We start from the raw sequence: 24747 nt of genomic DNA, 5'->3' as shown, positions 1-24747 counted from the left end.
ACGGAGATGCTGCCGACAACAACATCATACCAATATTTGCGGTTCATTTTACCCCTATGTTTTATTTTTAGCCATGTTGGCCATGTTTTTTGATGCAACAGAAAATAAAACAAAAAGTTTCTTCTAAATACCCTAAGGATCATTCAGCTTAAGTTTGGTTTAAATTGGTTCAGTTGTTTCAGGAGATGTTTTAAATAGTTTACACCTGACAGAAGACGACAATAACGGAAGCCAAGTGATGGTAAAAGATCACTGTTCCACAGGAACAGTGAGCTGAAAAGATAAAAGACAGAAGTAGGCAATATGCTAGGAAATGTTCAAGATGATTAAATAAAATTGAGAATGGAAATGGGGAATGTGCCAAAGAGACAACAACCCGACCATAGAAAAAAAACAACAACAGAAGGTCACCAACAGGTCTTCAATGTAGCGAGAAATTCCCGCACCCGGAGGCGTCCTTCAACTGGCCCCTTAACAAATATATACTAGTTCAGTGATAATGAACGCCATACTAATTTCCAAATTGTACACAAGAAACTAAAATTAAAATAATACAAGACTAACAAAGGCCAGAGACTCCTGACTTGGGACAGGCGCAAAAATGCGGCGGGGTTAAACATGTTTATGAGATCTCAACCCTCCCCCTATACGTCTAGCCAATGTAGAAAAGTAAACGCATAACAATACGCACATTTAAAATTCAGTTCAAGAGAACTCCGAGTCTGATGTCAGAAGATGAAACCAAAGAAAATAAACAAAATGACAATAATACATAAATAACAACAGACTACTAGCAGTTAACTGACATGCCAGGTCCAGGCTTCAATTAAACTGATTGAAAGATTATGATTTCATCATATGAATATCAGGCACAATCCTTCCCGTTAGTGATTTAGTATCATACCATCATAACATATATGAGAAGAACATAACCTGTGTCATAACTGAACAAGTATAATTCAGAATATTTAATTAAATGGAAAATTCAATTGGAAGTTTGAAAAAAATAAAGGATGGTTTGCAAATTCAAATATAAAAAAAAAGATGTGGTATGATTGCCAATGAGACAACTACCGTATGCAATAGAGACGAAATTTTATATAATTTAGAAATTCCTTTGAATCTACAACCAGATGCTCCGCAGGGCGCAGCTTTATACGACCGCAGAGGTTGAACCTTGACGGTTGGGGCAAGTATAGACACAACATTCAAGCTGGATACAGCTCTAAATTTGGATTGTGATTAAATAGTTGACACAGCATAGGTTTCTGACACAGAATGAATGTGGTCTAATGAACTTAAAAAAATTTTTTTGCCTTTGAGCAATTCACTATGCTGTTGAATATTAATCCTCTCAAAAAAATGTTTGAAGAAATTTTCTTTTTATTTATGAAATCTGAAATGAGAAAAATTTAAAACCCCCCCCCCATTTTTTTTCACATCCCCCTTTCCCTTTTTCCAAAACAGATCTCAGTTCAAATTTCTAATGGAGTTTGCAACAATAACTACTCATTTAAATACATCATAAAATATTAAAATGTAACAAAAGGTGCTTGTTATCACTGAATGGTAAAGATTGTTTTAATTTATCAGTTGGTAGTAAAAGTGAATATACATTGTATATTGTATAAAACAATGATTTAAGTTGACTCAACTACTATTCTGGACAAAGAAAGATAACTCCAATCAATTGAAAATTTCTTGCTATTGCACAATATTGTGCAATTATATATTTCTGGCTATTGCGCAATACTGTGCAATTGAAAATATTTGCTATTGCACAATACTGTGTAATTGAAGATTTCTTGCTATTGCGCAATACTGTGCAATTGAAGATTTCTTGCTATTGCTGAATACTGTGAAACGTCGCACGATACTGGTGTCACCTAACGTTACACACACAAAGACGTAAGCCAAAATATAAACGTTGGAATGCTTGTTGTTCAGATGACTTTTTTCAATAAATTTTAAAGGATTGATTTTCTTTTCCTAAGAAAGGATTAATTGTTTTTTCTTAGATAAAAGATGTTAAGCTTTAGTTTTATTAACAAATCAAAAATCAAAAAGTAACTCAAATGAACTCATCTTTGCACTCCAGAATGTCAAGCCGAAAGGACTATGGCATATCTAGCATGTCAGTTCTGCACAAATATATGCCAGGGAATTAGCGGGAACAATTATTATTGCTGTTTTTTTCTATTAATTTGTATTATAGCGGATCCGACTATTATAGTCCGGAAAACACTTCAGTTCCGCGAGAAAATCTCTCCCAACCCCTTCTCTATGAGTCGGTAGAGCTCCAACATAAAACATTAATTTTAAAGTTTTCTTATTAAGCAACAAAATAAAATAGCCGTTTTCCAAATTGTCTGTGAAAACCGCAATAATGACAATTAGACGGAACGTTAGAAGTATATTTTATTAAATAACGTCAAAATCGTATGTGGGGACATTGTATCGGACATTTTCGTTTTGTCTGATATCTCGTATATTAGATTTAATTCATGGGAATTTAATATCAAAATAGAGATATTTTTTTGTACTTTTATCCATTATAATTTTTTTTATGTAGCGAATGGCACTGTATTAAATAAACATCATGAAAAAACAGAAAACGTAACCCTACGTTTAATTTGGTTTGAAGGAGACAAAATGTCGGACATTGCTATTGCTATTCAACTCGAATAATAAGAATTTATTTTAAAAATTCCTGATTATTGCATGAGGCGAAAGTGTGATCTTTGTACAAAATACTAGTATAAGAATTATTTACTTTCGACATGGGGATTGCTCTGGAATTCCCGTTTTTTGGGACAATTTAACAAAAATTGCGGCAACCTTTCGTGCATGGGACACATAATTTGTATCATCTTGATCCCTTTTTTCTATATTTCCGTCTTTTCGAGAGAAAAAAATCGACATTACGTCATCGCCCAATTATGAATTGCTTGTTCTAGACAAACTTTTATATCGTTTGGTAATAAAATTTATATGTTTTTTACGGTATTCAGAATTTCACAAAACTAAAAGTGTAACGCGGGACAAGGAAATCATATTGCAAAATAAAGGTTTTATTGAGTTTTAAGTAATGAAAATGGTCTATTACATATACAAAATTGCAATAATCTGAAAGAAGAGTTTAAAAGCTTTAAAATGATATACAACACTTTATAATATCAATTTTTATGTTTAAAAATTAATAAGATGAATGTGTCTTGTCCGTGATTTTACCAAAGTAACACCAGTAGCGTGCAACATTTTTGTGCAATTGAAAATTTCTTGCTATTGCACAATACTTAATATAATAATTTTGGATCCTGATTTGAACCAACTTGAAAACTGGGCCCATAAACAAAAATCTAAGTACATGTTTAGATTCAGCATATCAAAAAAGCCCAAGAATTCAATTTTTGTTAAAATCAAATTGAGTTTAATTTTGGACCCTTTGGACTTAAATGTAGACCAATTTGAAAACGGGACCAAAAATTAAGAATCTACATACACAGTAAGATTTGGCATATCAAAGAACCCCAATTATTCAATTTTTGATGAAATCAAACAAAGTTTAATTTTGGACCCCGATTTGGACCAACTTGAAAACTGGACAAATAATCAAAAATCTAAGTACATTTTTAGATTCAACATATTAAAGAACCCCAAGGATTCAATTTTTGTTAAAATCAAACTAAGTGTAATTTTGGACCCTTTGGACCTTCATGTAGACCAATTTGAAAACGAGACCAAAAATTAAGAATCTACATACACAGTTAGATTTAGCATATCAAAGAACCCCAATTATTCAATTTTTGATGAAATCAAACAAAGTTCAATTTGGACCCTTTGGGCCCCTTATTCCTAAACTGTTGGGACCAAAACTCCCAAAATCAAACCCAACCTTCCTTTTATGGTCATAAACCTTGTGTTTAAATTTCATAGATTTCTATTTACTTATACTTAAGTTATGGTGCAAAAACCAAGAATAATGCTTATTTGGGCCCCTTTTTGACCCCTAATTCCTAAACTGTTGGGACCTCAACTCCCAAAATCAATCACAACCTTCCTTTTGTGGTCATAAACCTTGTGTTTAAATTTCACTGATTTCTATTTACTTATAATAAAGTTATTGTGCGAAAACCAAGAATAATGCTTATTTGGGCCCTTTTTTGGCTCCTAATTCCTTAACTGTTGGAACCAAAACTCCCAAAATCAATCCTAACCTTCCTTTTGTGGTCATAAACCTTGTGTCAAAATTTCATAGATTTCTATTCACTTAAACTAAAGTTATAGTGCGAAAACCAATTAAATGCTTATTTGAGCCCTTTTTGGCCCCTTATTCCTAAAATGTTGGGACCAAAACTCCCAAAATCAATCCCAACCTTCCTTTTGTGGTCATAAACCTTGTGTCAAAATTTCATCGATTTCTATTTACTTCTACTAAAGTTAGAGTGCGAAAACTAAAAGTATTCGGACGACGACGATGCAAGACGACGACGACGACGACGCCAGTGTGATAGCAATATACGACGAAAAATTTAAATTTTTGCAGTCGTATAAAATCTTAGGTGAAACAAACAAAATTACTTAGAGAATGACCATCTTTAGTTAGTGTTACACTATTGAGCTAGAGGTTTAGCATGGACAGAATAACCTTTAACCCATCATAAGGCTAAATTATTATTAAAGCATTCAAACAAATTAAGCGGTAGCCAGATAGTAATACATGTACTTATAATTAGCATTCACCTTCTACCTTCATTGCAGTCGACACAATAAAATAGGCAAAAATTCAGATTAAAAGACTCAATTTCTCCTGAAATTATTTCAAACCAGGATCATTTTTAAAACATCCATTAAATTCAACTTAAAAAAACATCACAGCTTTGAGCTCACAGCTTATATTTTGTGGATAAAGTGTTGCTGCTTACATGGAAACTTCTAAATCAAGGACTCTAAATAGTAAAATTGTAGTTATGTCTTTATATCCACCATGTTGTTACTCATTTTCCATATCACAAATGACAAGAGATATGCTTCGTCTTGTTCATCTTCTCCCCACATTTATTGCTTCATTTAAATATAACAAATATTATTAGTGCCTACTAGTGGACCAGGAAAAGCTCTATTAGAAGAAACAGGACCCATGTCCAGATCTTTTTACAGGAATTATTTAAATTTTTGTGACTTTAACTAATTCAGTATTCATTAATGTAAAAATATTAAAACGACTATTTTGTATAAGCTTTCAGTGTTTTATTCTGTTTGCGTTCCACAGTTCAAGTAATAAGTGAAATCATGTCCAACTTCTTTGTAGCTAGTCCATCTGGAATGTTTGAGAATATGGTAATGGCAGACGCCTCAACACTTGGAAATACCATCAAATTTTATGGTCTTTTCTAGGTGTTGTCAGCAAAGATGAAGACCAGGTCCTTTGCCATGAGCTCCTGCAATTAGAATTAAATAAGTCTACTTGAATATAATTTCCAGTTTATAAATTGCTGCTTTAACCCTTTCCTCCATAATGACGCTTTTTGACGCCACCCCCTTTACTCCATAATGACGCCTTTTGACGCCTGTGTAGTACCTGAGTTGAAACACTTTGACTACAAAGTGTCTGCAGTAGACTTAATAAAATTTGTATCCAATATGAAAAGGAATATCATAGGAATATCCGACTCAAATTTATTTGATGAAATATTTGTTTTTCTCAATGCATTAATACTTTAAAGCATATTTACATCACTTTATTGAAAAATCCTATGCAAATCAAGTATGCAAAAAAAAAAATTCAATGGAGGAAAGGGTTAATTAAATTAAAAGTATTTTTCAAACAATTTGTACTACATGTTTACATTTTTCATGTCAGGGTCATTTAAAGCAGATTATATGGTAACGGTTTGTCTTATGATAGAAGCCATACATTTACCTATAATTCTTATATCATTTGCATATCTATAAATACTTGAATTGGATTGGTCAAGTAGAGTTTTTCTCTTGGTTTACACTTTGATAAACCATGTTTCCGAAACTACTTTTGTAATCTATTCATGCGCGATACACATTCTTGCAGGGATACTTGGATACTCTGCAAGTTGAGATTATAAAACAATTGCATAACAGTTGTTTATATTCTAATGCATATATAACCAAAAGAAAAGAAATAAAATAAATGCACTAAAGCTTCGAAAATGAATAAAAATAAAATTTAAATAAAATTCCGGGAAATTTCACGAATGATTTGACGAACTCACGTCATGGCAAAACACGACGTCATACGATTGAAAACTTTCAGACGGAAGATTATTTCGTTACTTGTATGCTTCAAATTCGGATAGTTTCTAATTAAAATGAAGTTTTTGAGGTAGGTGCTAATTCATTTTAGATTTTGTTGCATTTATCAAGCATTTAAGTTTTTATAGAAAGTCAAGATGGCGGCGTACTCCTTAGTTACGACATGCCATTGTGCTTCTGATGGTACATGTAGTAGCCATCAAAGTAATAATGTAAATTAATAATCGCGTATGTTTGGCCGAAGAATTATAAGGATTAAACACATTTTTTCTAGAGGTTATTGATGTGTAAACCGGGTCTCTAACTCACAAACTTGACATAAAAGTCCTTCGGACTTTTATTCAGTTTGTGAGTTAACCGCCCCGGTTTACACATCAATAACCTCTAGAAAAAATGTGTTTAATCCTATAATAAATGCTCACATCCACTTTATTTGAACTTAGGCAAATATTTGTCTCATTTGCAATCATACAACATCTCTTTATTTTTATAACTAGAACATCCGTGACATTGTGACTGAATTAAAGTATCTCATTATAAGAAAGCCTTATTTTTGTCTGGATTTTTTGGTATTGGTATTGTCATATAATAAAGTCATGTTGATTAAAAGATATAAGCACTATCTCTAATAATGAGTTGTCAAATGGTTTTGACCGAAGCTTGTTGAACTATTTGTAAGTCTTGAATATTTGATGCAGGAATGCAGATAAATAGTGTGAATTTTATTAGAAGAACAAATTCATAAGACTAACACTTAGAAATACAAATAGTTTTATAAGTGTTGATTATTTTTACTTGATTTTTAATGTTTTCAAATTATCATTCTAAAGGGAGGTAACTCTGAAATAGTGCATTGTCTGAAGGAATCTTCATGGAATTTTGCTATTTGTATTTTAGCTGAAAAAAGGTACAGTGACTCTTTCTTTTTGATATTCACAAAGCATTTTCTAAAAGCTATCTTCTCATATTTTATTTTACAATTCTATCATTTAGCTTAGCTTCTAACCATATAATGATGTATCCTGGATAATCCATACAACATGTGTCATTTTGTCACAACCTGTAGCTTGAGAAAATGTGCAGTGACCTATCAATTTTATTATATTTTGGAACATATATCAACATATACTACGTTTGGCAAATAAATAAAATTGAGGATGGATATGGGTAATGTGTCAAAGAGACAATAGCCCACCCAAAGAGCAGATAACAGCCGAAAGTATGAAAAAATTCTATCATTTCTAATTTATACTTCCATACTACCTTAAAGGGCCATAGCTCCAATAAAGATTTATAGTCGATTTTGTGGGGTTTTTGTTGCTTAGACTTTAGTTTTCTATGTTGTGTCTTGTGTATACGTACTAATATTTGTCTGTTTGTCTTTTTCTTTTTTTAGCCATGGCATTGTCAGTTTATTTTCAATTTATGAGTTTGACTGTCTCTCTGGTATCTTCCCTCAACTCCTTCTCCTTTTGGCCCTCTTAGCCAGGTGGGCTAAAAAGCGTCAAAATGTATCTCACTGAAGCAATCTCATATGAACAACTAGCCATGCAGAAAGAGACAAATTTTTCAACAATCACTAATACTGAGAAATTGAATTACAGGCATGTTTAAATGCTGAAATGTTTTGTGGGACATATAACACATTTTATACTGCACTCGTTCTATTTGAGCAGTCAAAATGTGTTCGACTGTAAATTTCTATGACATATACAGTCACTGACCTGATATCACTTTTCCTCATGCATATTTAAATAGAATTTGACGAAACTATATTTAATTATTCATACCACCTCCCCAATCTGTTCTTGTTTCCAATGTATACATTGTAGCGTGGAAAAACTCAAAATTATTTCTTGTACAATTTTTGAAAAAAAAAATATTTCACTTGTTAATATCTTTTGTTTGAAACCTATAAATTATTATGTTTTATGCTTATTGTTGATATATTAGTCCATACTCAAAAGAATTTGTTCACCATCGATTGCAGTTTTCAATAGGTAATGTACATTTCATTGTGTTGTATATTTCTCCGCCTGATACCAGTATGAGGCTTTTTTAATGGGAGATTTTTCCCAATATTAAATCAAATAAAAAACATTTACACTTTAAACAATTGAATATGTTTTTTTTCTAGATTGCAGTATAAAGACAATAATAGTGCATTGACTTGCCATACCAACTATATAAGGGTTAGGCCCGAAATGGGGAAAAAGCTCAGCAGAGCCTCGCATTTCCCAGTTTCTAAGCCTCATCCTTATATCATTGATATGGCAAGTGAATGCACTATTATTGTCTATCCAGATCAATACCAGTTTCTTACCAAGTATACTACTAAAGAAAGAATCTAGTTTCTTACCAAGTATACTACTAAAGAAAGAAGCATATGTAGCACTGCCTGTGACTGCTCCAACTTTTGCTGGATTCTTTCGTACAGTTTTAACATGAAATGCTGTGTTATTTTCTACTGATCCAGGTCCCCAAGTCTCTACTTCCACAATATGCCAGTTTTCTAATCTGTCATGAAAAAACATATCTCAAAATTAATTGGAGAAAAATGAATAAGTAAACCTGAATTTAACCCTCGGATATAATGGTAGGATTATTTTCTTCACAGAAGTTTTTGAAAAGATAGCAAACATAATTATTTGAGATTTCTTATTTATCTTTCCATTATTTTTCTCATGATTTCATGGTAATCAAATAAAATTTCCATTGTTTAATAAAACCCATAAGTTTTTAAAATGATTATAAAATTAATAAATTGATATTAAATGTTAAAAGAGATATGTTGTGCCTTTTTGTTAGTTTGATAGTTAAATGCAAATGTTGAAATAATAACAGCAATACATTAATTGATTATAGATACGCAAAAGATTCAAATTCAATGAATCATGATGAAGGGAAAGCGGCTAAATAATTTACATAGAAATGTACCAAAAAAGTAGAGAATGGAATCAAAAATGGGGAATAGGTCAAAGCGACAACAATTGACCAAAGAGCAGACAACAGCTAAAGGCCACCAATGGATCATCAACGCAACAAGAAAATCCCTCACCCTAAGGTGGTCCTCACCTGGCCCCTAAATAAACTCCAAAACATATAAATGAACTAAAATTTAAAAAACATAGAAGACTAACAAAGGCCAGAGGCTCCCGACTTGGGAGAGGCCTAAAATGTGGTGGGGTTTAACATGTTTTGTGAGATCTTAACCCTCCCCCTATACCTCTAGCCAATGTAGAATAAAGAAACACATAGCAATATGTACAGTAAAACTCAGTTTAAAAGAAGTCAGAGTATACAACTGCATGCCACTAGTGTTTCCCCATAAATTGATCAATCTCGAACTAAAACATGTAAACTAAGCAAAAATGTATAAGTCAATTGACCATGACTGAGGGGACAGGGCCTAATAATCTCCATGGAAATAAGATGTGCCAATGTAATACAACTGAAAACCAAATATCATTTTCCTATCACTAGTGATTCTCCATAAACTGACCTAATCATGGACTAATACATTGTTGACACTGCTGCTCATGCCAGAACAGCATACATACAGTATAACGTATGTATGACTTTTTGACTCCATCATGGCAAGACAAACAACCAATTCTAGTATGTTCATACCAGTACCTATATAAATTCTACATGCTGATTATAAGATCAAGGATGAACATTCTTTAGCAACAATCAATCTGATCAAGATGGTACTAAACACTGTAAGGTTCTAACAATGCGCCTAACATAATGGCATTACACCCAACATCTGTCAACATCTGATACATATTCAAATTTCAAATTTCTTCATCTTTCAATTTGCTTCAACTATTTATGTACTTGAAATTAATGATTTTTATTTGGGAAAGGTTAAAGGAGAGAAAGTCTTTTTAGAGAATGTCATTTCCTTTTAGAAGTCCCACAATATCAGGTAGGCATCATGTTGAAAACATTACAGCAGTAAATATGATACTTCATGGTATACTGCACTTACTTGGGATCAGCAATTATTGATCCTTGAACTTTATCAAACCCAAGGTTATGAGCTGCTAATGCTGCTGCTGCCATTGTGTTCACATTGTTAGGTGCTAGAGGACAAAGGTCACGGACTGGACCTACAAGTAGAAATGATGAAGGAGAAGATATGATAGTGTTGATAAAACCCTGAAATGATATTAAACATCATCTGCTAAGCTGTGCTACCAAAAGACACAAATCAACAATAACATTTTCAACCCTATTTTCACATCTTTGACAAGCTTTTCAGCAGAGTTCCTCGAAAACAGCAGTGTTCCAAGGGATTTGACCCTCAAAATTTACTAAGGACTGACAGAATTTTTTGCTATTTTGAAATAGAAATAGTAGTGAGGACCAGCAGTCTTTCTTCAGGGACAACCAGATATAAAAAGATTCGGAGAACTCTGTTTTAAGTGGAGTAAACAAATGATAATACATTTCTATTGATCATCTTTTCATTGACTTTTGGACTACATAGAGTTCCTGTTTTATAGCTCTCCTGTCCAAAAGCAAATATACAAAACAAAGTGACTGTGAGCACTAAGGGGTAAAGATAACATTCATTACGCAGAGGGAACTTAAAATATATCACAACATGGTATTGGCAAAACTGGTACAAGTAAAGTTCAACTACATTAGGACAAAGGAAGATAAATCCTATTTTAAATATTAACTTAACAATGACACCATTGATATTTTATTTAAGATATAAGTTAGTGTATGCACCATACAAATTTTTGAAATTTTTCCTCACAAGTATAATAATACTCATACACATCATTTTAAAACTTGAATTCTGAGTATTTCTTTGATAAATTTCTTCAATATTCATGCATTTTTTAAAATAATAAAAACATGGCAATAATTTCTGAATTAACAGTAATAAGAATGTTGTGCCCAATTCACTGTTTTGTTCATCTCAAAAGTCAAGTCTAGCCTTTGTGTTATTTTCTATTATTCTATGTTTTTGTCATTATAGTTTAGTTGGTTGTTCTATATCATGTATATCATACCAGGAAAGCTATATAAGCTCTATTATCTTAACTGCTATACATTTCTAAGGGTATGATTGATTAAAAGAGATTAACTATATAGAGTAAATAAAATGACATAAAATGATATGCAATGGGGAAAAAAAATGTTTTTTTTCTTTTTCTTGTTGATCTCTCAATTAGAAATTGAGCATAAGCACCTTTTTAAATTTTTTTTTTTCCAAAATCTAAATAATTACAGGCCACTATTTGACTGGTGACATACACAATGTTTGTGAATAATAACATTTTTTACCATCATAGAGGACTAATGGCTCTTCAGATACTTCTTCAATCTTTTTCTTCAAATCACCTTCCAACTTAAAACTACTGGGATGCTTGGTCATTGTTACTTTTAATGCCTAAAATAGATAGCACATGTTTGTAAGCCATTTTTTTTAGCTTGTAAGTATTTTTTTTTAATAACTATTTTTACAATTTTCTATGCAAATATAAATCATTGTTAAATAAACAAATATAATCATGATTCCTTGCCAATGAAGTCATTAATTTAATCAGCTACTTTGAGAAATGGTGTAATCCTTAGTTCAATTTAATCGTACAAATGACAGGGTATAAATTGTAATTTAATCAATTGGACCCATCTCTGACCATAACTTTGTAAAAATTGTCAGACCCAAACAAAATTTAAACTTGATCTGTAACTTGTCATAATAAAACAATAAATCAAATTTCAAATCAATATCTTTAAGCATGAAGGAAGAAAAGTAGAAAACTGATTTGCATGACCAAAAGACGGACAGAGAGACTGACAAAGACCGGCAGACATGCAGAAAGACAGACAGACAGAGTATCAAATACTAAAGCTATACTTGAAATCGTTTTCTTGAATGGTGTTGACTTTTTAGTCCCCTATCACCTAAGTAGAAGGGGACTACTAGTTAAATCCCTAATTCTTGTCTTGTGGGTTCTAAAACGTTAACCGAGCATTGTTCACTACATATATAGGCTACTAGTACCCGGTAATAACTAGTCTGACTAATAAAGAATAAGCTTAGTTACTGTTAACTTGAGTTTACAAGTGTTTTGAAGTAGAAGAGACTTACTTGTAATGTTCCTCTATCAGCCATTTTTTTTATGTCCTCCCCACCCCAGAATGCACCACTTGGAATATACAGTCCATGCTTATCTGAAGCATTCCTCAATGAAGTTTCTAATGTCTGGTCACTTAAAGCTGTAGGTGATCCTATCTGAAATAGAAAATAGGTTCTTAATGAACAGTAGGTGATCTTATCTGAAACAGAAATACAGATTATCTCCATGAAAGTAGGTGATCCCAACTGAAACAGAACACAGATTATCTCCATGAAAGTAGGTGATCCCAACTGAAACAGAACACAGATTATCTCCACGAAAGTAGGTGATCCCATCTGAAACGGAACACAGATTATCTCCACGAAAATAGGTGATCCCAACTGAAACGGAACACAGATTATCTCCATCAAAGTAGGTGATCCCAACTGAAACGGAACACAGATTATCTCCATGAAAGTAGGTGATCCCAACTGAAACGGAACACAGATTATCTCCATGAAAGTAGGTGATCCCAACTGAAACGGAACACAGATTATCTCCATGAAAGTAGGTGATCCCAACTGAAACGGAACACAGATTATCTCCATGAAAGTAGGTGATCCCAACTGAAACGGAACACAGATTATCTCCATGAAAGTAGGTGATCCCAACTGAAACGGAACACAGATTATCTCCATGAAAGTAGGTGATCCCAACTGAAACGGAACACAGATTATCTCCATGAAAGTAGGTGATCCCAACTGAAACGGAACACAGATTATCTCCACGAAAGTAGGTGATCCCAACTGAAAAGGAACACAGATTATCTCCACGAAAGTAGGTGATCCCAACTGAAACAGAACACAGATTATCTCCACGAAAGTAGGTGATCCCAACTGAAACAGAAGACAGATTATCTCCACGAAAGTAGGTGATCCCAACTGAAACAGAAGACAGATTATCTCCACGAAAGTAGGTGATCCCAACTGAAACAGATACAGATTATCTCCACGAAAGTAGGTGGTCCCAACTGAAACAGAATACAGATTATCTCCACGAAAGTAGGTGGTCCCAACTGAAACAGAATACAGATTATCTCCATGAAAGTAGGTGATCCCAACTGAAACAGAATACAGATTATCTCCATGAAAGTAGGTGATCCCAACTGAAACAGAATACAGATTATCTCCATGAAAGTAGGTGATCCCAACTGAAACAGAATACAGATTATCTCCATGAAAGTAGGTGATCCCAACTGAAACAGAATACAGATTATCACCATGAAAGTAGGTGATCCCAACTGAAACAGAATACAGATTATCTCCATGAAAGTAGGTGATCCCAACTGAAACAGAATACAGATTATCTCCATGAAAGTAGGTGATCCCAACTAAAACAGAATACAGATTATCTCCATGAAAGTAGGTGATCCCATCTGAAACAGAATACAGATTATCTCCATGAAAGTAGGTGATCCCAACTGAAACAGAACAAAGGCTAAACTGCTACTTTTGCACAAGTACTTTTTCTGTACTTGAAATTTGTAGTACTGGAAATTTGCTTTTAATATTTATTACTTTTTCTTTATTTTAAAATTATTGGTACAGAAATAGTACCATCAATGATCACAGTTTATCATGTTTGAACATCATAACTATAAGAGATTTGAAATAGACAAACTTTCAAAATGCTGAAAATCTAATGATGTAACCAAAAATCTGTAGTACTTAAATTTCCAGTACAAATCAAGTACTGTAAAATAAAGGCAACTAAATATTACAATAATTTTAAAGTAAAACAAGAATGTGTCCAAAGTACACGGATGCCCCACTCGCACTATCCTTTTCCATGTTCCATGGACCGTGAAATTGGGTAATAATCTAAGTTGGTATTAAAATTAGAAAGATTATACTATAGGGATCATATGTACTAAGTTTCAAGTTGATTGGACTTCAGCTTCATCAAAAACTACCTTGACCAAAAACTTTAACCTGAATGGACGGACGCACAGACAAATGGAGCCACAGACCAGAAAACATAATGCCCCTCTACTATCGTAGGTGGGGCATAAAAATAGTACTGAATATTAAAAGTAGATTTCCAGTACTACAGATGTTTGGTACTGAAATAGTACCTATGCAAATGTAGCTGTGTAAGTGGGGAATAATACACTAAAGACTGAGCACCATGAACCCCCACAAAATCTGGGGGTGATCTCAAGTGCTCCAAAAGGGTATCCAGTTGTTTAAATATTGCAGTAATTAGCTTTACAATTTAAATCACCATCACTGTTTAGGCTAAATATGGCCCACTTATTTTGTTCAAACAGTGGCAGAAAAGATTTTGACTTCAGGGAACAACAATCATATTTCGTATAGTATGTATAGATCATTTTTGTATTAGCAGCTTAATTACTAAAGAGACTTATTTTCTAAAGTTTGAAAACTTATGAGTTTTACAAGGTTATTTTCGATTTATAATACATGTATTTTAACCATAAATCTATCTCCAGTAACAGCATTCATGGGTTGAAAAGTTAAAACACAATTTTGAATCTTGACCCCCTAAACATTTTAATTCTAAGTCCAATTTTGATTTAAACCAGCAGAGTAGTTTAACAGGAAAAGATTATTGGAGAATGCAAAGTTTATGACAGACACTCAACTCCAAGTGATTAAAAATTTACATAATTATAATAATACATGTAATAATAAACTCTGAATCTAAAGAGAGTAAACATAGTAAGTTTTAATAATTAATATCTTCTGAAGCTCTCCAATGGCCAGGTGAGCTATAAAGATGTTCATGTTATTAACAGACGAAGGACTACACAGACAGACATAGAAAAAGATGAACCATGGGTTAGCAATATGTTCCCAACCTTTTAATCGAGAGGGTGTAAGGAAATTATTGTCACATTATCTTTTAAACCAGATGCTCCTCAGGGCACATCTTTATATGACCGCAGAGGTTGAACCCTGAACGGTTGGGGCAAGTATGGACACAACATTCAAGCTGGATTCGGCTCTAAATTTGGATTGTGATTAAATAGTTGACACAGCATAGGTTTCTGACACAGAATGAATGTGGTCTAATGAACTTAAAATATTTTTTTTGCCTTTGAACAATTCACTTTGCTGTTGAATATTAATCCTCTCAAAAAAATGTCTGAAGAAAATTTTTTTTTATTTATGAAATCTGAAATGAGAAAAATTTACCCCCCCCCTCCCCATTTTTTTCACATCCCCCTTTCCCTTTTTCCAAAACTGATCTCAATTCAAATTTCTAATGGAGTTTGCAACAATAACTACTCATTTAAATACATCATAAAATATTAAAATGTAAAATAAAGTGCTTGTTATCACTGAATGGTAAAGGTTTTAATTTATCAGTTGGTAGTAAAAGTGAATATACATTGTATATTGTATAAAACAATGATTTAAGTTGATTCAACTACTATTCTGGACAAAGAAAGATAACTCCAATTGAAAATTTCTTGCTATTGCACAATATTGTGCAATTAGATATGTCTTGCTGTTGTGCAATACTGTGCAATTGAAAATATTTGCTATTGCACAATACTGTGCAATTGAAGATTTCTTGCTATTGCGTAATACTGTGCATTTGAAAATTTCTTGCTATTGCTCAATACTGTGCAATTGAAGATTCCTTGCTATTGCTGAATACTGAAAACTGGGCCCACAATCAAAAATCTAAGTACATGTTTTGGACCCTTTTGACTTTAATGTAGACCAATTTGAAAACGGGACCAAAAATTAAGAATCTACATACACAGTTAGATTTGGCATATCAAAGAACCCCAATTATTCAATTTTCTATGAAATCAAACAAAGTTTAATTTTGGACCACGATTTTGACCAACTTGAAAACTGGGCCAATAATCAAAAATCTAAGTACATGTTTAGATTCAGCATATCAAAGAACCCCAAGGATTCAATTTTTGTTAAAATCAAACTAAGTTTAATTTGGACCCTTTGGACCTTAATGTAGACCAATTTGAAAACGGATCAAAAATTAAGAATCTACATACACAGTTAGATACGGCATATCAAAGAACCCCAATTATTCAATTTTTGATGAAATCAAACAAAGTTCAATTTTGGCCCCTTTAGGCCCTTATTCCTAAACTGTTGGGACCAAAACTCCAAAAATCAAACCCAACCTTCCTTTTATGGTGAGAAAACCAATAATAATGCTTATTTGGGCCCCTTTTTGGCCCCTAATTCCTAAACTGTTGGGACCTCAACTCCAAAAATCAATCCCAACCTTCCTTTTGTGGTCATAAACCTTGTGTTTAAATCTCATAGATTTCTATTTACTTTACTTAGGCCAGGATTTTTTAATTTGTTGGTTTACGGATCCGCCGACCCGATTTTGCCGATTTCCAGAATAAAAATAAAATTGACTTTTCATGCTTTTTTATTCCCGCCGACCCTAAGAAATGCATTATCCCTGAAAAATAATTAAAATAATTTTTTTTTTATGAAATGAAATGCATTAATCACTAACAAAATTGATAACACTTGCTGTTGTGAAAAAATAAAACTTCCAGTTTACGTTTTTAAATATAGACAAATCAATTATCATAATAACTGACCTTGAAATGTCGTTTGCACAAATAATTTTGCGGAACGAAACTTGTGTTTAAACCCAATTACACAATAAGTTCGTTTCCCTTATTTGTCATCAGTCCGTAAGATGCACCATCTCATAGAAATAGACTTGTCCAAATGTGGATAGGTTGAAGGCATCAAGTTGAAGTATTGAATATTAACAAATCATTTGGAATTTTCTTGTTTCATAGATAATAAAAAAATTATCGTCCATTTGGATAAAAAACGGGAATGCGAGACAACAGATTGACCCGATAATCTCGTTTTTCCAATGGACGAGTCTATTAGGTTTTTGACACGTGTGTTGAAACTTATTTTCGTACGACGTTTTTACAGTTTTTTTCTTTATCAGTTTTCGTGCTTGAAGATCCAAGTTTTCTGGAATTGATTAAGAGCTACGCGAATCTATTTTTCTTGTTTCTGAAATGACGATTTAATTTCATCTTTGTCCGTGCACCCTCCTTTTTTTTACTGTAAATTATTAGATAATGTCATGCGATGTTTATAACAGCTGAGCAATAATATTTCATTGAACTAAAATTTAAGAAATGATGATAAAATGGCATAACAAACATATTGTTAGAAAGGTGAAATATATATTGATTTTGCATATTTTTCTGTCTTCAAAGATGTTTTTTTTCTTTTTTTTTTCCCGACCGACCGACCAGACTTTTTCATGGGGAAAAGCCGTAAACCAACAAATTAAAAAACCGTGGCCTAAAGTTATGGTGCGAAAACCAAAAATAATGCTTATTTGGGCCCCTTTTTGGCCCCTAATTCCTAAACTGTTGGGACCCCAACTCCCAAAATCAATCACAACCTTCCTTTTGTGGTCATAAACCTTGTGTTTAAATTTCATTGATTTCTATTTACTAATACTAAAGTTATTGTGTGAAAACCAAGAACAATGCTTATGCGGGCCCTTTTTTGGCCCCTTGTTCCTAAACTGTTGGGACCCCAACTCCCAAAATCAATCCCAACCTTCCTTTTGTAGTCATAAACCTTGTGTTTAAATTTCATTGATTTCTATTTACTTATACTAAAGTTATTGTGTGAAAACCAAGAATAATGCTTATTTGGGCCCTTTTTGGCCCCTTATTCCTAAAATGTTGGGACCAAAACTCCCAAAATCAATCCCAACCTTCCTTTTGTGGTCATAAACCTTGTGTCAAAATTTCATAGATTTCTATTTACTTAAACTAAAGTTATAGTGCGAAAACCAAGAAAATGCTTATTTGGGCCCTTTTTGGCGCCTTATTCCTAAAATGTTGGGACCAAAACTCCCAAAATCAATCCCAACCTTCCTTTTGTGGTCATAAACCTTGTGTTTAAATTTCATAGATTTCTATTCACTTTTACTAAAGTCAAGAGTGCGAAACTAAAAGTATTCAGACGACGACGACGCCAACGTGATACCAATATACGACCAAAAAATGTTTGCGGTCGTATAAAAAGGTTTGCTCACCATATAATCAGCATTTTGAAGAAATTTAGGTCCCCATTCATGTGTAATTTTAGGATGGGCTACCTCCACAATTAAATCTGCCTGCCTGAAAATATATATCAGATACGACAATAAAAAAATATCTTTATAATAAGTATGAAATGTATCTATAACCTGTGTCAGTTGAGTCAACAATGAAGTACAGTTATGACAGTAGTTGCCAAACATTAAATTAAAGTGCACAGGCATTATCTCGATTGTTCAATTAACCTTTTTTCAGTGTATTAATGTACTATATGAAGTTCTAATATGAATATTCAGTGACAACCACAAATTAACTGTGTTGAAATACAAATGAAACGAGTGACTGGTGAAAAATAATGTTTATTCAATAGTCCATTTGCCAATTACCAATTTGATTCTGTTGTCACACACTTTTTAAACAAATTACTTCCCTTTGTCAATCTTAGACTGGTTCTATACCGGACAACATTGGCTTTTGCCAATGCAAAGAATGACGAATTGAAAATGATGTATCGGCGGTTTAACTAATTTTTCATGAAAAATAATTTCTAATGTCGTAAGTATTTAGCTAAACAACAAATAAATGTAATTAAAAGATTTTAAAACCTTATAGATTACTCACATTACGCACAGGTAAATTTGCTAATTCTGCTAGCTCTCCATTGTTAATAAAAATTAATGTCCCATAAGGGAGACAACTTAAAAAAAAGGTCTCTAAGAACAGGGTCAATTACAGGAATTGGCAAATGGACTATTCTTGAACCAGTGCATGTATTTATCACACACTTAGTCTTCTGTGCACGATGTATCATTTTTACACAAACATATCGTATAATCATCAATTTTTTTTCTCTCTGTCTGTTATTATGTGAAAATATGACGGCTAATTATTTGTCGTGTTTTGACACTGAAGTTTACCGATTGTCATCTTAAAAGGTATATATATATATATATATAGTAAACAATCAACAAATAAGCATGGTTATTGAGCACTTGTTTAACATGTACAATCAAATAACAGTTTATTTAAATGAGAGATCCATGCGTATCGCGACCACCAGATTTTTATGAGATGGGTCACGCTAAGGTCACTTTGCATACGGAAAATATGTCATCGAATTGCTTCCTTGAAGCAAGCAATTAAAAAAAAGTAAACTTTATCTTTATGTGGACAAATCAAAGAATTTTCTTCAGAAAAAAGTAAATGTACATAGGTTTTATAATGAAAACTATCCATTTAGTAATAAAAAAAACATATGCATCATTTTTTTTTTAATTTGAATTTCATATGACTTTAAACATAAAACTAATATCCCATTTTGTATTTAAGTAAATTGAATTCTCTTTGCTATTTTGAATAGTTTCAAAAGAATTGATAAATAAAAGTAAATTTTATCAGCTGTCTTTTCCAAATATCTACTTCATAAACATGTGGCTAATCATGAAGCTGAAATATTTCATCATGTTCATACTGTAAAGCTATTGAATCAACCTCTGTGGGAAATCATTCAGTCCTTCTAGAATTAACTCTTTCTTCGTAAAGTCATCTAATGCTTCCTGTGTCCTGTTCCAAATGAATGCCAGTTCTAATCTATCATCATCTTGAATTGTTTGTACAAGGTATTTACCTGTCAATGAAAAACATAAAAAAAATTCTCCTGCTTGGCAAAATCATTATTCTACATCTTGCATATATACATGTATGTCATGTATGTACTGAAAATGTTTACATGTAATTTTTGCATACATATATCATGTATATCAGTTGTATATGTTGTGTACAAGTTATCATTTTGTACAAATTATAATGTGTATATTGACTTTGTACAAATTATAATTTGTACAAAAAGTGCCTGTACACATTACAATTTGTACAAAATAAGGCTTAATTTCACTTAAACCTTGTACAATAATTCATCATATGGATATTGTGATAAAAATGTGCGAAAAATGTTTATTAATAAATACAATACTTATTATTAGTGTTGTCAAATTGAACGGCATAAAGGAGCAAGTGCAGGTTCAGAATCAGAATAATGCATCTGGGAAGGGTGACATGTGTTGAGGCAAAATGTTACATTGTAAACTAGCACATTAATAGTAATGATAGTAATGCTCAGTGTGTTGGCCTAGTACAAAGCAGGATTGATATTCATATTACATTAACATGATCTTCTGCAGAATATGTGCATGATGTGAATTTAATTTGATGCAGAGCTTTTGTGCCAAGTGCTATTTTCAAGATGTATCATTTGCGCCTATAAAATATTTTTCATACATTTTTAGGTTTGCACCAATTGTCATGATTGTAATGATCAATTCTTCATATTAAGATTATCTTTTATTTACATCTTTACTATTCTTGGTACCGCAATGAGAGACAGTTTAACTAATATTTAATTGTAGCCCCACTGGACTAGAACGATTTCAAAGGTTTGCCTCTGAAATCATGTTCATTTATGATAATTAATAATGGATTTTTTTGGAAAAAAAAGTTTGTTTCCAGTTTTGGGAGAAAAAAATAATTTGTTTCTGATCCTGAGAAAAAAAATTTGTTTGTTTCACCCTCAGCTGCCACTATATGTAATGCAAAGATTGAAAGAAAAAAAATTGTTTTCGACTTCTCGCAAAAAAAATAGATTGTTTGGCGCCGAAGGCGAAAAAAAACAGTTTGTCTAGAAAAAAAATCCATAGCCCCCCACCAAGAAAATCAAATGGTTGCTGCCTTATAATTACTTTGTTCATCAAAGTTGAATTCAATTTATTTTCTGCAGAATAATAATATACTTGTCCTGACAGACAAGCTTGATACAGCTTTTACTTGTCCGACCTTTTTTCCCTCTGGTACCGGACAATCGAACAAGCGTTATTGTCAAGGCCTGGTCAATTTGGAAGAGAATTGCACCTTCTCAATCAAAACATTTGAATGAAGATAAAAGTTAATTATCTAAAATTCAACCATACCTGCCAACTTTTCAAAATGCCCATGGGGGTTTTGCGTGCAAGATGGCCGTCACAGCCCTTAAAAACCTTCAAGGAGGCATGCAAATACATTTCAATGTTGTTTTTTGGCTTCTTAATACTTTTATAAGCCTCATGTCATTGTAAAACTAATTGTTTTGTTTAAATTGTGGACATAATTGTTCTTTCAAAATTTCAATTTGGGAGCCTCCATGGGGGAAATCCCCAGCAAATAGTGACAGTTGGCAGGTATATTCAACTGAATTCTATTATTTAACAACTACTACAATATTTTTTGAAATTTTAATTGTGTACCACTGAACTGCAGGCTAGGGTCATTCTCCATTTTTTGTAACAGTACTCTAAGATTTTAAATTTTTTCTCAAGAACTTGAGGACTGAAAAATCTATTCAGTTGATAAAGTTCCCAGTTACAACTCTCATCACAGGGATACATGTACTTATAAAAACCAATATGTTTGATATAAGCTGTGTGAAGCTGGTTTCCAGATCCTACATTCTGATATATATTTGTAAATTTCATGAATAAATAGGTTTAAACTACAAAATGTAACATATATTTTCTTATATTTTTCACCATTACAATGATCAAGTTGGTACACAAAATTTTGTTTAAATGGAAGACTACTTATCATATACTAAATGTCACATTTTAAGTGTTCAGATACATTAACTTTTATTTTAGTGGATAATTACTCATCAATTGAGGTGCTCCTGTATTGGAGGAAGATTCTCAAAACAGACTTTAGCAGAAAGAATGAAAACTGACGTTTCTCTCCCATATCTCATGTATCCCCAGTAATTATATAAGTTCACCTAAAAAAGTTAAAGCATTGCATCATATTGATGTTTGAATCATCTACAGCAAACATAATTATGTTTATAGTAAATAAATACCGATTTTAAATTAGTACGTGAATTCTGAGAATAATTTTAATAATCAGTAAAGGATATCCCTGCTTCTGAGTAGTGTGGCATTCTATCACTGACGTCATTACAATGTAGATTGGATATATTTAGCATATTTCGAAATATAGATTTTTCCGGATTGTAAAAGAAACGTAAATAGTGTAAGGGAGAGCTCAAAATACGAGTTTCACAAGAAACAAAGGAAATGTGTAAAAAAGTGTATCAATTCAATGTATTCATTTGTTTGTCTCCTTCTCATCAATCTTAGTAAGATTTTTGGGGGGTTTTCCAAACTATTAAAACAAAATGAATGACGTGAGGGGATTTCAATCTGGCCAACCCCATAGGGGATTGACGGCTTGAAGTTTCCAGTTTTTGGAGAAAAAAAATTTGTTTTCAACCCTGAGAAAAAAAAAATTGTTTGTTACACCCTTAGCTGCCACTATATGTAATGCTAAAAAAAAGTTTGTTCGGGAAAAAAATCCATAGCCCCCCCCCTCCCCCCCCCCCCCCCCCCCGAAAATCAAATGGTTGCAATGTATTTTCAAATGAGACTCCAAATTATTATCTCTTTATGAACTATAAGTTTTTTTGCTTCATGGAAAAATATTAAGTTATTTTATAACCAGTTTTTACCTAAATGACCATATCCTACGATACCAATGCGAATTTTCTTCTTCTTCAACGAAGACATTCCTTGGGTCTAAAGGGTAAGGGGAAAGAAACAATCGCTGTACTGTTTTACATGTCCATGTATAAAGTTAGAAACAGAAACAAAACATGGCGAAACGAACCAAAACACGCGGCGAATCTTTCAATTCAGGGTTTTATTTTACGTCGATAGGCGGATATCATATTCAATAAAGGTAGATCTAAGTGTATCAACACTTATCAATTCAAATTTCAAAAAGTTTTCACATTTTAGATTTTTTGATTATTGATCCGGCAAAGTCAAATTCTTGTTCACCGATTTTAAGCAAATTGTCATATTTGATTTATAATAACAATGTGAAACATTTATCCAAACTATTAAAGGGGTACTAGCTACGAGATATATAAAAAATTTCAAGTTTGATTTTTTTTTTTGTTCAATTAAGAATTGAATGCTTCTTTTTGTAAATTCATTGGGGTGTAAAAGCGTTGACCGAAGTACATTTTGTATGAAGGGCGGAAGCGCTTCATTCTAAAAATGTACGCACGGTCAACGCTTTTAAAACCCTATGAAATTACAAAAAGAAGCATTCAATACTTATAATTACATTTTTTAGCTATGATCATGAAAACACGAATTTTATATTATTTTTTGTTTAATTCACCTGTGCACTTTATTGTGGGACCACGTGTTATCATGGATGATAAGTTTTATTGAGTGATGCAATTGCTGAAGGAATAACACGTGATGTGCAATTAGCCAATCAGAATAAAGTATTAAAATGAAACATATATCTAATGTAATTATTCAATAATGAAAGTGAAATAGTGAAATAACAATTCGCTTTTTTGCTTTTTTGCAGCCAGCCAAAAAGGTTCACTTTTGTCAAATTACGCTAAGAAACATAATGTGAACATAAGTAAATTTTATTTAGAGTCGGCATATATATATATATTTTTTTTTTCATTTTTTTTTAGACTAAACAATTTTGCAGTTATTTAATTTAACACATAGAATTTTTATTTCATGAGAACTTATGATTTTTTTTCCAAGTTTTAAATGTGTGTATATTAAAGTACAATTAGTATTTGCTGAGAGATTGTTTCAATTTTATTTTTTTTATTATTATTATTCATAATTTTTATATAAATAGATTTCATTGACCAGTAAGAAATTTTTAGAAATTTCTAATTTGTGGGCGGGGATGTTATGTTTATCTTTTTAATACTGGTTAATGAAATCATTACAGTGTGTACTGGCTGGTCATTATCGCGTATGATACGATTTTGACACGCCTACATAGCTAATGAATATGCATGACTATAGATAAGAACAGCACGTGTAGCCATAAACTGAGAGAGTTGTAGATTTGTATAGCATAACTATATATATGTAGTTTTCATAATATAGAATAGATACGAAAATATAGTGTTTTTAATATTAGTATCCGAGCAAGTAAAACACGAATCTATCAGTATTTCACAGGTTGATTTTTTCCAGAGGAGTGAAAATCTATCTGTGTTATGCGGATAGTATGTATCGGTATATATTTGCCGTACTATATTTCACAGAACCGTGTGAAATAGAGTCCCATTTACTACTATGTAGGTTACTCACAATCAATATACATGTATACCTGACCTGACTATAATTATAAAACGTTTCACAAAGGTAGACCAAATTTGCATAATTTATCAAAGGGAGGTAATTATGAGCAATTTATATTTTAAAG

The 24747-nt window shown here is 32.4% G+C and overlaps 1 protein-coding gene across 2 annotated transcripts; it reads right to left on the bottom strand.

Moving 5' to 3' along the window:
• Positions 1-5228: 5228 nt before the first annotated feature.
• On the bottom strand, positions 5229-23145 carry LOC143076174 (aspartate dehydrogenase domain-containing protein-like). 2 transcript variants are annotated; one of them, XM_076251866.1, is made up of 8 exons: positions 23000-23145; positions 19966-20101; positions 18471-18555; positions 12404-12547; positions 11593-11698; positions 10283-10403; positions 8648-8805; positions 5229-5441 (listed from the first exon to the last, which is right to left on the bottom strand). In XM_076251866.1, the coding sequence occupies exons 1-8, from the start codon at positions 23055-23057 to the stop codon at positions 5404-5406; spliced, it is 846 nt and encodes a 281-aa protein (XP_076107981.1). In that variant the 5' UTR covers positions 23058-23145; the 3' UTR covers positions 5229-5403. The 2 variants fall into 2 exon arrangements, with proteins under 2 accessions (XP_076107981.1, XP_076107982.1); XM_076251867.1 differs by lacking the exon at positions 23000-23145 and adding an exon at positions 22151-22266.
• Positions 23146-24747: the final 1602 nt, after the last annotated feature.

The sequence above is a fragment of the Mytilus galloprovincialis genome, chromosome 5 (genome assembly GCF_965363235.1).
Source record: "Mytilus galloprovincialis chromosome 5, xbMytGall1.hap1.1, whole genome shotgun sequence".
Taxonomy (NCBI): Eukaryota; Metazoa; Mollusca; class Bivalvia; order Mytilida; family Mytilidae; genus Mytilus; species Mytilus galloprovincialis.
Note: the sequence above shows the minus strand (reverse complement) of the source record. Positions and strands in the feature narration are given on the sequence as shown.

Coding starts and splice junctions, on each gene's coding strand:
- LOC143076174 (XM_076251866.1), bottom strand. CDS start 23,057: ATGTCTTCGTTGAAGAAGAAGAAAATTCGCATTGGTATCGTAGGATAT. Junction 10,404..11,592: donor GCCATTAGTCCTCTATGATG/GTAAAAAATGTT, acceptor TTCTACTTGTAG/GTCCAGTCCGTGACCTTTGT. Junction 8,806..10,282: donor TCAATAATTGCTGATCCCAA/GTAAGTGCAGTA, acceptor TTTTCATGACAG/ATTAGAAAACTGGCATATTG.